This window comes from Scyliorhinus canicula, chromosome 5, assembly GCF_902713615.1.
Source record: "Scyliorhinus canicula chromosome 5, sScyCan1.1, whole genome shotgun sequence".
In the NCBI taxonomy this organism is placed as follows: domain Eukaryota; kingdom Metazoa; phylum Chordata; class Chondrichthyes; order Carcharhiniformes; family Scyliorhinidae; genus Scyliorhinus; species Scyliorhinus canicula.
In genome coordinates, this window is record NC_052150.1 from 221,755,329 (window position 1) to 221,772,591 (window position 17,263).

Below are 17,263 nucleotides of genomic sequence, written 5' to 3' on the forward strand. Positions count from 1 at the left end.
ACGTAAAGAATCTGCCGCAAGGACACACCCGGAGCACAATCGCTACCTGCCGCGGAGATTCTGCAGCACACTGTAAACTTCCTCTTCTTTGCTCAGTCCTTCAAAGATTGGAATCAGATCAAACAACTCCGTGTCCGACATGTCATCGAACCAGGACTGCACAGGCACCTATTTTAATAGGAAGTGGAAAGACATTTTGATTAGCACATAGCGGATAGTCTACATGAGGCAACTCAGAGGGCAGTTTAACTCAGTAAAATACGATGAACTAATTCTTGAGATGAGGATGTTCGCAAGGTCGATCCTAATTTTCCCTCGAGATAGTAGTAGTGACATGCCTTCCTGAACCACTGCAGTGCATGTGGTGAAAATGCTCCCACAATGTTGTTAACGGGTGAATATCAGGTTTTTGACCCAACCACAATGAAGGACTGGCCAATGTACATCCAGTTACCAGTAGCATGTTGAGACTCAGAGGAATAACTAGAATTGATGGTGCTCCCACGTACCTGCTGCCCTAGTCCTTCGAGGTGTTGAAAGAAATGGCCCCTGGTTTCCACAGACTCTGGCTCCCCTGCCATGATGTAGCTCTCATTCCAACACCCCATCTGAACCCTACCCCTGTCCTCCCCGAAGCAACCCACTTTCCAACAGCGACCATCAAATGGCAATCAGGAAGCTCGGACTCTTTCCTGTTTTCTTCATCAATTTAATGCAGGGAAGTTGAGACCAGGTGCAGCACCTTGACCAGCCTTCCTCAGCTTGATTAACTGAGTCAGCACAGAGCAGCAATTGGTCTGTGAAAAGCTCACTTACAAATGTCAGGGAGTAGCCTCAAGAAAGAATGAATGAAACGGTCAGAGTTATAAGTGGTACCACTTGTGTGAAGCTGTGGTTAGAGTGAACCTGAATACCGTGTCCAGTTCTGGGAACACCACCTCACCGCTTGGCCTTGGCAGCACAGAATGAACAGAGCACACTGGGTTAAATTATGAAGCCACATCACACAAACTAGGCTGGTATTCCCTCGAATTTAGAAGGTGATTTAAGAGGGCCAAAAAGATTTAACAGGGTAGATGGAATTGAAATGCAGATATGCAACTATTTGATTAAGAGGCAGAATAGTCTTGAGGGGCTAAATGGCTGACTCCTGCAACACGGTAGCACAGTGATTAGCACTGTGGCTTCACAGCTCCAGGGTCCCAGGTTCGATTCCCGGCTCGGGTCACTGTCTGTGCGGAGTCTGCACGTTCTCCTCGAGTCTGCGTGGGTTTCCTCCGGGTGCTCCGGTTTCCTCCCACAAGTCCCGAAAGACGTGCTGTTAGGTGAATTGGCCATTCTGAATTCTCCCTCTGTGTACCCAAACTAGCGCCGGAATGTGGCGACTAGGGGCTTTTCACAGTAACTTCATTGCAGTGTTAATGTAAGCCTACTTGTGACAATAAAGATTATTATTAATTCTAATACATTGAGTGACTCACTCATTCTCATGAATATTTCCAAACCAGAGCTTAGTTTTAAAAAAAAAGCTTTCCTCTTCCGATAACAAGGTTCAAGCTGAGAGAGTGAACCCTGCTAAAATCAAACCCCATGTTGATTTTATGCGCCTAATTAAAAAAAAGCACTATTGACATCAACTGTGGGGAGCCACTGTTCCCCCGGGCAAATGGGCCAGTGAGCAGGGCTCACAGTTTTAATATAATTGGCACAGCTAAAGGCGAAACCAGAAAATGTTTTCACCTCATACAAAAAATTGTTTAGATCTGGAACAGGCAAACTGAAAGGGTGACGGAAGGAGGTTCCACAGGATCTTTCAAATGGCTTTGTTTGTAATACACAATTCGAAACACAACAGGTCAACCGTGGTCTTATTCACTGATCATAGAATTTACAGTGCAGGAGGCCATTCGGCCGATCGAGTCTGCATTGGCCCTTGGAAAGAGCACCCAACTTAAGCCCACGTCTCCACCCTATCCCCATAACCCAGTAACCCCCTCCTAACCTTTCTAGGGGGCAATTTATCACGGCCAGTCCACCTAACCTGTACCTCTTTGGACTGTGGGAGGAAACCGGAGCACCCGGAGGAAACCTACGCAGACAGGGAGAAAACGTGCAAACCCCACACAGCCAGTCACCTGAGGCCGGAATTGAACCCGGGTTGCTGGAGCCATGAGGCAGCAGTGCTAACCACTGTGCCACTGTGCCGCCCCATGCTGAGCGCCTCCATCAGTGAGGAAGGGAATATATGTGGAGCCTCTTCTTCCAGTGAGTTGTTTAATTGTCCGCCACCATTCCTGGATGTGACAGGACTGCAGAGCTTAGATCTGATCCGTTGGTTGTGGAATTGCGTAGCTCTGTCTATTATGGTATATATCAAATATTAGATTTAAATGTAGGGGACATGCTTAAAAATTTGCACATGATATGAAAACTGGCCACCTGGTTAATATTGAGGAAGACCGTTGTAATGAACTCCAATTGGCTTTATTGGTTGGCCAATTGGAGTATGAGCTCCCTCAATGATAGCTCATTGAGGGGGCCCATATAATCACCTGTGTAGGCTTTGTGAGTAGTCTTAAGTTGACTGGACTGCTAGCAGCACTGTTTGTAGCTGCTCCTGTAATATCGTTATTGTAAATAAATATTGGTGTGGTGACGGAACTCCTGCCTCCCGTGGATTACTACAACCGTGATTAGATACAAATGACAAACTGTCACCATCTTAATGAAAGTTTCACCTCTTAAGTGGTAAAAATGGACTGAAATGAGTTACGCGATTAAAATCCGTGCCGAAAATATGATGCTCTTTTGGACCTGCAGCGAGGAGGTGGGGTACCTGCGGGATGTCCCTGAGTTTCTGCTGAGACATGGACTCAGCTTGAAGGAGAATGAGTTTAATGGTGTTTGGGAAATTGATGGGATTGAAGGGGAATAAATCCCCAGGGCTTGATCATCTACATCTCAGAGTACTTAAGGAAGTGGCCCTAAAAATAATGGATGTATTGGTGGCTGTCTTACAAGACTCTCTCGATTATAGCCACTGTGCTACCATGGTGGGCAGCACGGTAGCACAGTGGTTAGCATACTTCCTTCCAGGGGCTGGTTTAGCTCACTGAGCTAAATCGTTGGCTTTGAAAGCAGACCAAGGCAGGCCAGCAGCACGGTTCAATTCCTGTACCAGCCTCCCCGAACAGGCGCCGGAATGTGGCGACTAGGGGCTTTTCACAGTAACTTAATTCGAAGCCTACTTGTGACAATGAGCAATTTTCATTTTATTTTTCACAGCTCCAGGGTCCCAGGTTCAATTTGCGGCTTGGGTCACTGTCTGTGCGGAGTCTGCACGTTCTCCCCGTGTCTGCGTGTGTTTCCTCCGGATACTCCGGTTTCCTCCCACAGTCCAAAGACGTACACGTGGATTGGCCATGCTAAACTGACCTTAGTGACCAAAGCGGGGTTACTAGGTTACGGAGATAAAACAAAGAAAAGTACAGCACAGGAACAGGCCCTTCTGCCCTCCAAGCCTGTGCCGACCATGCTGCCCGTCTCAACTAAAATCTTCTACACTTCCGGGGTCCGTATCCCTCTATTCCCATCCTATTCATGTGTTTGTCAAGATGCCCCATAAACATCATTATCGTCCCTGTACCCTCTACCCTCTGTGTAAATAAACTTGCCTCATACATCTCCTCGAAACCTTTCCCCTCGCACCTTAAACCTATGCCCCCGAGTAATTGACCCCTTTACCCTGGGAAAAGCCTCTGACTATCCACCCAGTCTATGCCCCTCATAATTTTATAGACCTCTATCAGGTCGCTCCTCAACCTCCATCGTTCAAGTGAGAACAGAGTTTATTCAACCTCTCCTCATAGCTAATGCATACCAGGCAACATTCTGGTAAATCTCTTCTGCACCCTCTCTGAAGCCTCCACATCCTTCTGGTAGTGTGGCGACCAGAATTGAACACTATACTCCAAGTGTGGCCTAACTAAGGTTCTATACAGCTGCAACATGGCTTGCCAATTTTTAAATTTTTATACTCAATGCCCTGGCCAATGAAGGCAAGCATGCCGTATGCCTTCTTGACTACCTTCTCCACCTGTGTTACCCCTTTCAGTGACCTGTGGACCTGTACACCTAGATCTCTCTGACTGTCAATACTCTTGAGGGTTCTACCATTCACTGTATATTCCCTACCTGTATTAGACCTTCCAAAATGCATTACCTCACATTTGTCCGGATTAAACTCCATCTGCCATCTCTCCGCCCAAGTCTCTAAAAGTTTTAAATCCTGCTGTATCCTCTGACAGTCCTCGTCACTATCCGCAATTCCACCAACCTTTGTGTCGTCCGCAAACTCACCAATTAGACCAGTTACATTTTCCTCCAAATCATTTATATATACTACGAACAGTAAAGGTTACAGCACTGATCCCTGCGGAACATCACTAGTCACAGCCCTCCAATCAGAAAACCACCCTTCCATTGCTACTCTCTGCCTTCTATGACCTAGCCAGTTCTGTATCCATCTTCCCAGCTCACCTCTGATCCCATGTGACTTCACCTTTTGTACCAGTTTTGTCATGGGAGACCTTGTCAAAGGCCTTACTGAAGTCCATATAGATAACATCCACTGCCCTACCTGCATCATCATTCACAAAACCGTGCTGTCTCTCGCTAATACGTCCACTTGCTTCCAAATGGGAGTAGATCCTGTCTCGAAGAATTCTCTCCAGTAATTTCCCTACCACTGATGTAAGGCTCACCGGCCTATAGTTCCCTGGATTATCCTTGCTACCCTTCTTAAACAAAGGAACAACATTGGCTATTCTCCAGTGCTCCGGGGACATCACCTGAAGACAGTGAGGATTCAAAGATTTCTGTCAAGGCCTCAGCAATTCCCTCTCTTGCCTCCTTCAGTATTCTGGGGTAGAACCCATCAGGCCCATGGGACTTATCTACCGTAATATTTTTCAAGACGCCCAACACCTTGACTTTTTGGATCTCAATGTGACCCAGGCTATCTACACACCCTTCTCCAGACTCAACATCCACCAATTCTTTCTCTTTGGTGAATACTGATGCAAAGTATTCATTTAGTACCTCGCCCATTTCCTCTGGCTCCACACATAGATTCCCTCCCCTGTCCTTCAGTGGGCCAACCTTTTCCCTGGCTACCCTCTTGCTTTTTATGTACGTGTAAAAAGCCTTGGGATTTTCCTTAACCCTATTTGCCAATGACTTTTCGTGACCCTTTCCTACTTTCCTTATATTCCACAGAGGCTTTGTCTGTTCCCAGTGTTCTAGCCCTGACAAATGCCTCCTTTTTCTTATTGACGAGGCCTACAATATCTCTCGTTATCCAAGATTCCAGAAATATGCCGTATTTATCCTTCTTTCTCACAGGAACATGCCGGTCCTGAATTCCTTTCAACTGACATTTGAAAGCCTCCCACATAAGATGTTGGAAGATAGGTTGGAAGTGTGGGCTTAAATGGGGTGCTCTTTCCAAGGGCCGGTGCAGATTCGATGGGCCGAATGGCCTCCTTCTGAACTGTAAATTCTATGATTCTATGGAACAGTTCCTACAGATTGGACGTTAGTTAATGTAACACCATAGTTTGAAAAAAGAGCTAGAGGATTTGTCAAAGGCTTTGGTGAAGTCCATATAAACTACATCAACTGCACTACCCTCATGTACACACCTGGTCACATGGTCAAACAATTCAATCAAGTTTGTTAGGCATGACCTCCCTCTGCCAAAGCCATGCTGACTATCCCTGATCAAACGTTGCCTCTCCAAGTGGAGATAGATTCTCTACTTCAGAATTGTCTCCAATGGTTTCCCCACCACTGACATGAGACTCACTAGTTTGTAGTTCCCTGGCTTATTTATACAGTCCTTCTTTGGTTTTAGTCTCCCTTTTCTGAGGAAGGATGTTCCTGCTGTAGAGGGAGTGCAGCAAAGGTTTACTAGACTGATTCCTGGGATGGTGGGACTGACATATGGAGAGATTGAGTTGGTTAGGATTGTATCCGCTGGAGTTCAGAAGAATGAAATGGATTTCATACAAACCTATAAAATTCTAACAAAACAAGACAAGACAGGGTAGATGTAGGAACGATGTTCCAGATGGCAGGGAAGCCCAGAACCAGGGGTCACAGCCTTAGGGTACAGGGTAAACCATTTAGGACTGGGATGAGGAGAAATGTCTTCACCCAGCCATCGCTCACTATCACAGAAAGCAGTTGAGGCCAAAATATTGTATGTTATCAAGAAGGAGTTAGATTTGGTACTTGGGGCTAAAGTGATCAAAGGATATTTGGGGGGGGGGGGGGGGAAGAGAAGCAGTAAGAGGTTGCATGGTGGGAGGCAGTTGGCCAGGACCCATCTGGTTCAGTAATGTTCCTTTGGGAAGGAAATCTGCAGTCCTTACCCGATCTTGTCTACATGTGGCTCCAGGCTCTGAAATACCCTCAGGGATGGGCAAAAAATGCTGGCCCAGTCAGCACACAAATCTCATGAACGAATAAAAAAGGTCAGCCATGTCTTGCTCTTGTGTTGGTTTCTATTTACTGTTCATATAAAGGCCGTAATAAAAATATTTTTAAGAAAAGGTCCATTCTTTCCCGTGTCTGCGTGGGTTGCAACCCCACAACCCAAAGATGTGCGGGGTAGGTGGACTGGCCACGCTAAATTGCCCCTTAATTGGAAAATAATTATTGGGTACTCTAAATTTAATAAAACTAAGGTCAGCTATGAATGTTAGAACCGGCTCAAAGGGCCGAATGGCCTCTTCTTGCTCCTTATTTTCTATGTCTGTGCTTTCTTTTGTTTTACTCAGTCCTCTGCAAAACAAAAACTACTTAAGAAATGTGTGTTTGGTTATGAATGGAATGAAAGCACGGTGGCGGAGCGGTTAGCACTGGTGCCTCACGGCGCCGAGGTCCCAGGTTCGAATCCCGGCTCTGGTTCACTGTCCGTGTGGAATTTGCACATTCTCCCTGTGTCTGCGTGGGTTTCGCTCCCACAACCCAAAGATGTGCAGGGTAGGTGGGATTGGCCACGCTAAATTGCCCCTTAATTGGAAAAAATGAATTGGGTTACTCTAAATTTATATTTTTAAAAAATAAAAAAAAGAATGGAATGAAATACTCACTGCGTTTTCAGGATGGAAGATGTAGGATGCCGGCGAGTTATCCACGATAATGACTTTGCTCAAATCTCTCCCTAGCCGACTGAGGTCTTTCACATAGTTTCCTCTGTGGAAAACACACGATTCTCTGAAGAGCCTGGCCCTGAACACACCCCAACGATCCAGCAAGTCTGCCACGGGATCTGCATACTTTAAACGGAGGGACAGACAAAACAGGTTAGATCTCGGGTTGCTCATACAATAAACATCACGGTATAAAAAAAGGGGTCCTGCATTACAAGTCCATTTCTAATTGGAGGGGTAGTTAACTTGTCCTGCTGTCAAATATGGGCGCATAGTCAAAAAATGTTTCCTTTTGAATAAAAACACTGCTCGATCATCAGCTTTAACGTCCTAACTGGTCCGATTGTTAAATGGGTTGACAGGCTTACGCAAGGTTGACACAAAATAGAACCTAAACGCTCCATTTTCCTTTATGAAACAACATCCTTCCATCAAATTCACAAGCCTTGTGCAGGGTTAGAAATGAAATAAAATCCACTTTATCTACTCTCCCAAAAGCAGCTATCAGCTAATACTTTCAAATGGGAGCCGGATTGAGAGGGACACCGAGGGTTAATGCTAAGAAAGTAAGAGTACCTGCCCTGACTTTTAATTTTGCAGTGAATTGGAGGGCCTACAGCACAGATGGAGGCCATTCTGCCACCATGTCTGTGTTGGTTGTTTGAAAGCTCCAATCTTTCCTCCTTACTTTTCAAACAAAGAACAAAGAAAAGTACAGCACAGGAACAGGCCCTTCGGCCCTCCAAGCCTGCGCCGACCATGCTGCCCGTCTAAACTAAAATCTTCTACACTTCCTGGGTCTGTATCCCACTATTCCCATCCTATTCATGTATTTGTCAAGATGCCCCTTAAATGTCACTATTGTTCCTGCTTCCACCATCTCCACCGGCAGCGAGTTCCAGGCACCTACTACCCTCTGTGTAAAAAACATACATCTCCTCTAAACCTTGCCTCTTGCACCTTAAACCTCTGCCGCCTAGTAATTGACCCCTCTACCCTGGGAAAAAGCCTCTTACTATCCACCCTGTCTATGCCCCTCATAATTTTAAAATTCCTTTAAGGAGCAGGAACCAATGGCATTAATAGCTGGTAGAATATCTGAGCGGGGACTCAAGCTGGAGTGAGACGATTCATTTTTTCTTGCACCAGATTTTATGTATTTATCCCCCTTTATATCATCATCTTTTCTTCTGCCTTGAAGAAAACGAGCTGACAGTAAGGTCTTCACTATTGTAAAAAAACACCGCAATCATCAAATAGTTGAATTGCAGCTGATCTCTTCTGATAATACAGGCAGCTTAAAATCAGTGATCATAAAATTTCTCAGCTATCTGAACAGCAGAATTCTGTGCTGCCAACCTCTATATCAAGGTCAACACTGACTCCTAGTGGAGTGAACAATCAGAGCATCCTACATGGCAAATTGTGCCAGTGTTTGCATGTTCAAATCATGCCTCCTGTGAATTTTCAGGATGACTATTCACTGTGTACAGTACAGAACACTTCTCCCACACCTAGGATCCTGCTTGCTTTCTCCTCCTTTACTGAAATGAATGAGACTAGGGAGAAAAATGGTTCAAGCAGGACCAGAGACTGCGGTCAGCTTATTAAATCCACAGCATTTGTTCCATGCGAGAATACTCATTTTCCACTTCCCTCCCTCTGAAACGTGTTTTGGGACTTTCCAAATGCTAGTTCACAGGTGGGTTAGAAACAAAACATGTTGCAGTGTCGATGAAAGGGTGAGAAACTCAGAGGAGACAGGGTAAATGAAGAACATAAGAATTAGGAGCAAGAACAGATCAAACAGTGCTCGAGCCTCCTCCACCATTTTATACAATCATGGCCAGCCTTTTGCTGCAACTCCCATTTCCTTCGGCCCTTGGTTTACTGAGAGATCAAAAATCTGTCTGCCTCAGCCTTGAATATGCTCAACAATGGAGCATCCAAAGATTCACAGACCTGAGTGTAGAAACTTCTCGATATCCTGAGGCTAAGCCCTTGGGATTGAGATTCTCCAACCAGTATATACCCTGTGAAGCCCCTTTCGAATCTTGTATGTTTCAATGAGACCAGCTCTCGTTCTTCAAAAGTCCAGAGGACAGGCCCAATTTACTCAACCTTTCATAGGACATCCCTTTCATTTCAGGAACCAATTTAGTGAATCTTCGCTCTACTGTCTCCAAGCCCAACCAATACTACAATATTGCAACATTACTTTGCCACGGGCATGAGGAAAACAGCTTACATATAGACATATGAACACAGCACCTGTGAACAGTGACCCCACTCTCAATAGGATGACAATGACGGTGGTTCACCTTACACACAAGTTACAGCAAAGAAACAGACCTTTCAGATCAAATGGCCTCTGCTGGGGTTTATGCTGCATACCTTCTCCAACCCTACCTCACACACACTGTCAACATAATAGTCTACTTCGTTCTTGATCAAATCCTTATCTAGTTTCCCTTAAATGCATCTATGTGATCGATGTCCGGTGACAACATGACAGAGCAGTTGCCCAAAACGTGGCTCCTGCTGGGGTCCTTGTAACTTGATGGCCGTTTGCCTGGTTTCGAAAGAGGTTTATGTTCCAACCCAGCAGTTGACGTGGATAACGGATAGTTGACAGGGGAATGTCAGAAGTCTCGGTGAAAAAGGCTACAGGAAAGAAACCCCTGGCTGGTAGCCCGACAAAGGAATCTAGGGGAGGAAAGATGGCGGATGTGGCCTCACCCATCATGTTAGAGTAGATGCTGGTGGATGTGGGGAGGGGGGTTGGATGGGGCTCACCAGGCACTGCTGCAGAAGCCATGGCCATGAGCCACCACGGCCAGTGATAATTCGCTCGCTCACATTCACAGTTTTCAGAGAAAGAAGCGGATCCTGGAGTGGGCCAAGAGGTATCAGCACATTGACAAGGTTGGGTACATGGTGCGCATTTATCGGACACTGGCACCGAGCTGACGAAGCAGCAGGCAGCCTTTAATAAGACAAAGGCAGGGCAGCATGGTGGTGCAGTGGGTTAGCACTGCTGCCTTATGGCGCCGAGGTCCCAGGTTCGATCCCGGCTCTGGGTCACTGTCCGTGTGGAGTTTGCACATTCTCCCCGTGTTTGCGTGGGTTTCGCCCCCACAACCGAAAGATGTGCAAGGTAGGTGGATTGAACACGCTAAATTGCCCCCTTAATTGGAAAAAATGAATTGGGTACTCTAAATTTTTTTTTAAAATAAGACAAAGGCGGCACTTGTACAACAAGGGTGTGCAGTTCGGGGTAGTGTACCCACAGGGATTGAGAGCCACAAAGGACTCGAAGGATCACTACTTTGACACGCTGGAGCAGGGAGCAGGCGACGGCCTCATCAAGGATAAAGGACTGGGACTTGCCTGAGGAGGGCTGGTGGGATTGTGTATGTGACAGGTTGATTGCAAATATTGCAATATATTGTGTTATGTCTTTGTTCTTTTTCTTGGGAGATTGGTGGAGGATATCTCTTATTAGTTTTTTTTTAAAGAGTATCCAATTCTTTTTTTTTTCAATTAAGGGGTAACTTAGCGTGGCTAATTCATCTATGCGGCACATCGTTTCTTTAAGGTTGTGGGGGTGAGACCCACGCAGACAAGGGGTGAATGTGCAAACTCCACATGGACAGTGACCCAGGGCTAGGATCGAATCCGGGTCCTCGGCGCCATGAGGCAGTGGTGCTAACCACTGCATCACCGTGCCACCCCGGGAGGGATTTCTCATGGAGCCAGGGTCATGGGGGATGGTAAAGCAGGTGGGTTGACATGGACTGGGATGTCCGATGTCTCCTCTGTTATTTGCGCTGGCGATTGAGCCGTTAGCCATTGCGTTGAGGGCCTTGAATGCGTAGTGTGTGATTGTTGGGGGGAGGTGGAGTTTAGGGTATCGTCAAATGTGGCAGCACATGCGGGAAGCAAGGTAGCACAGTGGTTATCACTGTTGCTTCACAGCTCCGGGGTCCCAGGTTGAATTCCCGGCTTGGGTCTCTGTCTGTGTGGAGTCTGCACTTTCTCCCCGTGTCTGCGTGGGCTTCCTCCAGGTGCTGCGGTTTCCTCCCACAAGTCCCGAAAGATGTGCTTCTCAGTTGAAATGGACATTCTGAATTCTCCCTCAGTGTAACCGAACAGGCGCCAGAGTGTGGCGACTAGGGGGTTTTTGCAGTAACTTCTTTGGAGTGTTAATGTAAGCCTACTTATGACAATAATAAAGATTATTTCCCAAGGCAGCGGGAGGTGTAGACAGAGTCAATGGATGGGAGGCAGGCTGTGATGCAGCCAGATAGGATGCTTTCTATGTGCATCTGTAAAAATTGGTAAGAATCAACGTGGACATGCCAAATTTCCTTAGTCTCCTGAAGACGTATAGGCCCTGTGGTTGTGCTTTCTTGGTCGTAGCGTCGACGTGGGTGGACCAGGACAGGGTTATGATGATGTGCATACCTAGAAATTTGAAGCTCTTAACCATCTCCACCTCAATGCCACTGATGCAGACAGGGCATATACGGTACTTTGCTTACTGAAGTCAATGACCAGCTCTTTAGTTTTGCTGATGTTGAGGGAGAGATTGTTGACATTGCACCACGCCACAGTGCTGCAGAGGGTGAACACTACGTCATCGTGTGCAAGTCTGAGTCTGATACAGCTCAAGGTAGTCTTTTGAGCTAGGTTGAGTCGGTTTTTGAGGGGTTGAAAGACAGGTGTGAGCGCTGTTTGAGAGAGACCAAGCATAACACAATGTTCTGGCCCTGTTCTAAATTGGTGGATTTTTGTTTTTAACACTATGTCGGCGAGCTTAAGTATTGAGCTGGAGCCCTGCCCTCTGGTGGCTGCTTCTGGGAGGTTCAGATGAGCCAGAGCTGCGGACGGGTGCGGATGACTTTGCCTTCGCCTTGTTGGTGGTGCGGAGGCAGATTCTGCTGGGCTGGAGGCTAGGAATGAGTGCTTTGGCGTGGTTAGGTTTCTTGATGGAACTTGCGCACTTCGTGAAGGTCAAATACACCACGTTGGTTGGAGTGTTCAACAGGAGATGAGGCGGCCGCTTATATTGTATTTCAGACAGTTGGTCATTGTTAGCTGTTTGGGAGGAGGGGGTGTTGTTCCTTGGTACAAGGGTTGTTTTTTGGGTTCTGGTTATTTGCATCTGGTCGAAGGGTTATTGTTTGTAATTTTGTATAAAATGTTAAATCTTTAATAAAATCATTTTTAAAAAATGCATCCATACTATTCATGTCAACTACTCCTTGTGATGGTGAATTCCACATTCTAATCATTCTCAGGCTGGAAGAAAAACCTTCTCCCAAATTCCGACTGGATTATAGATAGAGAAATACAGCACAGAACAGGCCCTTTGGCCCACGATGTTGTGCCGAACTATTGTCCTAGGTTAATCATAGAATTTTGGACACTAAGGGCAATTTATCATGGCCAATCCACCTAACCTGCACATCTTTGTGACTATGGGAGGAAACCGGAGTACCCGGAGGAAACCCACGCACACACGGGGAGGATGTGTAGACTCCGCACAGACAGTGACCCAAGTCGAAATCGAACTTGGGACCCTGGAGCTGTGAAGCAATTGTGCTATCCACAATGCTACCGTGCTGCCCTAAGATCAGTGACCATCTTATATTTATACTCCTAGTTCCAGGCCCTCGAACACAAGCTGGTGAGAATGGCACAAGCTAAAGCTCAGATGGTCCGATGCACACAAAGAGAGTAGCAAGTTTCTGCTACGGCCAAAGGGGGAGCATCAGAACCACTTCTCCTTGTCTACTCTGTCCAGATCCCTCATGATGTTGCCTATTTCTGATCAAATCTCCTCTCAAGTCTTCTCTTCTCCAATCTATTCATCACTGGAACCATTCTCGTGAATAGGTTCTGCAAGCTCTCCGATGTCTTCACATCTTTATCAAGTATAGGACCAGGAGCTGAATGTAATGCCGCCAACCTGGCCAAACTAACATTGTATGCACGTTCTGCATAACCTCCTTGCTCTTGCACTCTATGCTCTATTAATAAAGCCACATTGAACTTCATCCGCCACCTGTTTGCCCATCCCACCAACCTGACCACGTGCTCCTGAAGTTCTATGCTGTTTTCCTTATAGTTCACAATACTTCCAAGTTTCAGATCCAAGTTTCAGATCCAAGATTCGGATCAGTTGGAAATGTACCAAGACCCTGGGAAACTCCACTAGAGACCTTTTTCCAGTCTGAAAAAAATTGATCAACCACTACTCACTGTTTCCTGTCACTCAGTCAATTTTGTTTCCATATTGCTCTTGTCCCTTTTATTTCACTTTGTTCACAACTCTTATTGAGCGGAATCGTGTCAAATGACTTTTGGAAGTTCATGTATATCACATAAAAAAAACCAAATTATTTTATAAAAAGTTTTTCCAATTAAGGGGCAATTTAGCGTGGCCAACTCACCTACCCTGCACATCTTTGGTTTGTGGGGGTGAGACCCACGTAGACACGGGGAGAATGTGCAAACTCCACACGGACAATGACCCGGGGCCGGGATCGAACCAAGGGCCTCGGCGCCCTGAGGCAGCAGTGCTAACCACACATCAAAAATATTGCCCTCATCAACCAGCACGCAGTGTCACCGTCTCAAAAAAAAACTCTCAGCAAGTTGGTTAAGCATGATGTTCCCTTAATAAATCCATGGCGGCCTTCCTCAATTACACCGCGTTCGTCCGTGTGACTATCTATTTTGCCCTTAATTACTGTTTCTAGAAGCTTCCCTAGCACCAAAGTTAAAACTGATTGGCCTGCAGGTTCTGGGGTTACCTTTTTATGAGCAATTCTCCAGTCCTCTGGCACCATAATACCAGAAAGAGTGTGTTGAAGGCAGCTCTGGATCTGTGAACATGTTTAAAGTACAAGCAGGATATGGGAAGAGGGGAATTGGGAAGCACGAATGTTTCTCACATTGCGTGGGATTTGCAGCTACAAACTGCACTAAGCAATTGTGCCTTCCTCTGCACTTCAGTAATTCTAGAGAACTGAACTGTTGGGGGAACTAATTGCATGGCTATGAACAGATGCTTGCTAAAAAAAGACATCCACTACTTCTAGTGCAGCCATGGCAACACACAAGGCTCTTGAAAATGCCAAATGGGCCAAGTCAAGGACCCAAATAGTCGTATTGCCATGCGTGGGGGTGTGGGGAGGGGAGGAAGAACTTACCCGTGCTCTAGGCATCAGACAACAGTGAGAAAAGAAAACACACACACAACAAGAATAGAAACAAACAAGTGGAAAAAAAAGGTTAAAACAGCAAATTAACGTTGCAATTTCTTTTTACAAAATACATACATATGCTAACAAACCTTTTATTTCACCAGAGACACTGCTTCATACAAATGCAAAGAGATGGTTACAATAGTTCTGTAATGTTCAATGTTTACCTTGGCTAGACTGGCTGTAAAGAGAACACATTCGAAGAGTTGCCCCATCTTTTGCAGAAATAGGTCGACGTGCGGCCTTTTCAATACGTAAACCTGCGAATATAGGCAACACTGGAGTTAAGGCCGCAACAAACAAATTTGGTCTTTTCCATCTATTGCAAAAGTTTCAACAAATAATACTAGATGTTCTTCCAAACGTGTTCTTGCCTACTTGCCTAAATGTCTCTCAAAACAGAGAGCAAGATGAAGCATAAAAAAGCAATGTGAAGCTGAAAGAGTTTGACGGATGTCGATAATAAGAGGGAGTTTCAGGCAGAAGAGAGAGAGTTTGGAGGGGTAATGAGAAAGGAAATGAGAGAAGCAAAGAGTATGAGGAGAGATTAGTTGCTCACAGAAAAGCAAATCCAAAGGTCTTCTATAACGTACAAGTTTTATAAACATTTATAACTTAAATATTCCATCCCAGGCAACATTCTGGTGAATCTTGTCTGATATACAAGTCTCCCCAGGAGCTTCAAAAGAAACACTGAACCCAGAAAGGTGATTAAAGATTGTGGCACTCTTTCTAGTTCAATATACTCCGGTAGACGAAGTGGTAATCATTTACCAAACTTTAGTTCAAAGGCTGTTTATTACAACCTCAGTATGCCCTTTAGCGTTGTACAGTCATATTATTTTTGAAGTGTAGCTACTGCTGTAATGTAGGGAATTTGTACATAGCAAGATCTCACAAACAGCAACAAGACGAATAATCTGTATCAGTGAGATTTTTAACTGAGGTACAGAAACTGGAAGAAACTTCCCCATACAGGGTGAACAATCAGCATCAATCCACTTTATAACATTTGGTCATTTCTAGTAAAGTAACAGGAGTGAGTAGTTTTCTCCCGTTTGTAAATAGTTTCCGTTTCTCCCCTTGGAGGGAAAGTAAAATATAACTTCTGAAAACTTAATTTACTTCACATCATTAATTCGGACGCAATCCCTCTGTCTTCAGGCGCATTCTGTGTACTGTGACTGCCCCCTAGTGCAAGCAATCAAGAATAGGCCAACCAGAAGCTACACAGCCTATCCTGGATTACTTGAACCAGGTCCCAGTCTGATTATACATCCTTCGATGGGAGACATTGTCCAGCGCCGGGAGGCCCCAATGTCCTCGGTATCACCAGTGTAATGCTTTAAACCATGCATAGATTCAGTCTTGCACCCCAGACTGATAGACACAATATACAAGTGGGCATTGCCTTAAAATTGAAGTTAGGTTATTCTTGGATGGGGCAATATCAGGAAGTCAACCATCACATTGAAGGTAGTGGAAACTTGGAACGCATAGGCTGTTGATGGGTGGGTGGGTGGGTGGGGGGGGGGGGGGGCGTCAATTGAAAATTTCAGAACTGGAACTGATGTATTTGTGTTAACGGGATTGTGGTTACAGAGCTAAGGAGGGTAAATGAGTTAAGACACACATCAGTCCTGTAGGTAGGGATGAATGGGATAATTATTTTTACTGCGGTACTCAGCATTCTGCACTTTGTTTCCCTTTTTCATTCTGAAAGGGTATGGCACACAGACCAGGGCGATCACTGGCTCAATCCTTAGTCTATACTGAATTGGCTGATCGCATGTGAAGCGGCGGTCAAGAGCTGCTTCTGAGGGAGAAGTGGCCAGCATTCCAAGTTCTGAACATTATCTGCTAACATCTGCTGGAAATTCATGTGTGCGAACATCAGATGAAGAGAGGGCTAAGCTCAGTTGCTGATCTCTAGACTCCCAAAGGATGGAGAACCCAGGAAGAGTGGTCAATCAATGCCTGTGTGTTGAAATCAAAAGTCTCAATAATAACGCTTCTTAGCATCGCATTTCCATGGAAAACCAAATCTCAAGGCCATTAATGAGAAAGGGGGCAAAAAGGAACAATGAATGAGCAAAAAAGGAAGAATGAAGCTTTTGAATGAAGTGACAGGGTAGTGTGATTTGAGGAAGAGGGTATCAGCACTTGTGATTGAAAGGTGGACCACTGATGGAAGTGCAGAGAAATGAAATGAAAATCGCTTATTGCCACGAGTAGGCTTCAATGAAGTTACTGTGAAAAGCCCCTAGTCGCCACATTCCGGCGCCTGTCCGGGGAGGCTGGTACGGGAAAGCTAGCTACAAGCCGCAAATCAAGACTCAGGTAACCAAGTCTAGGACACTTGTTTGGAGATCATCCAGGTCGGAAGATGTGACACAGCAGAGGGCTTTGTAAATTAAGATATTCACACTTGAATTTAATTACAAGTTAATTGCCATGGTATTAGTGACTTGCTACATTTAAAGAACTTAAATAATATCCTTCCATAACCTCGCTCAAAACTTGGTAGTTTAAATACTCAGATCCTCTTCAGTTTAGAAATAGGAAAAATGTTCCTCCTCTCCATTTCAATAGCAGTCATGTGAATTTAATCCCATCTGCCGTTGTTAGTTGACTAACTGCTTTAATAAAGGAGCTGGACATTTTGTTTTAACTCCTAGGAATTCCCCTCGTGAGATGGCTGCAGGAAATTCCACACCAACTTCCCTTAGCTGCCAACATTGTGAACTGGCACAGTACAGAAACCGTCCAGTC

General features: G+C 45.4%; 1 protein-coding gene across 3 annotated transcripts in view; it reads right to left on the reverse strand.

Moving 5' to 3' along the window:
- The window catches only part of ctdspla (CTD (carboxy-terminal domain, RNA polymerase II, polypeptide A) small phosphatase-like a), a 217,444-nt gene that overhangs the window by 12,027 nt on the left and 188,154 nt on the right, over positions 1 to 17,263 (reverse strand). For all 3 annotated transcript variants that reach the window (XM_038798573.1, XM_038798571.1, XM_038798572.1), the window contains 3 exons: positions 14,659 to 14,751; positions 7,158 to 7,343; positions 47 to 168 (listed from right to left, as the gene is read on the reverse strand). In XM_038798573.1, coding sequence (XP_038654501.1) covers positions 47 to 168; positions 7,158 to 7,343; positions 14,659 to 14,751 — 401 coding nt within the window. The remainder of the gene's footprint in view (positions 1 to 46; positions 169 to 7,157; positions 7,344 to 14,658; positions 14,752 to 17,263) is intronic.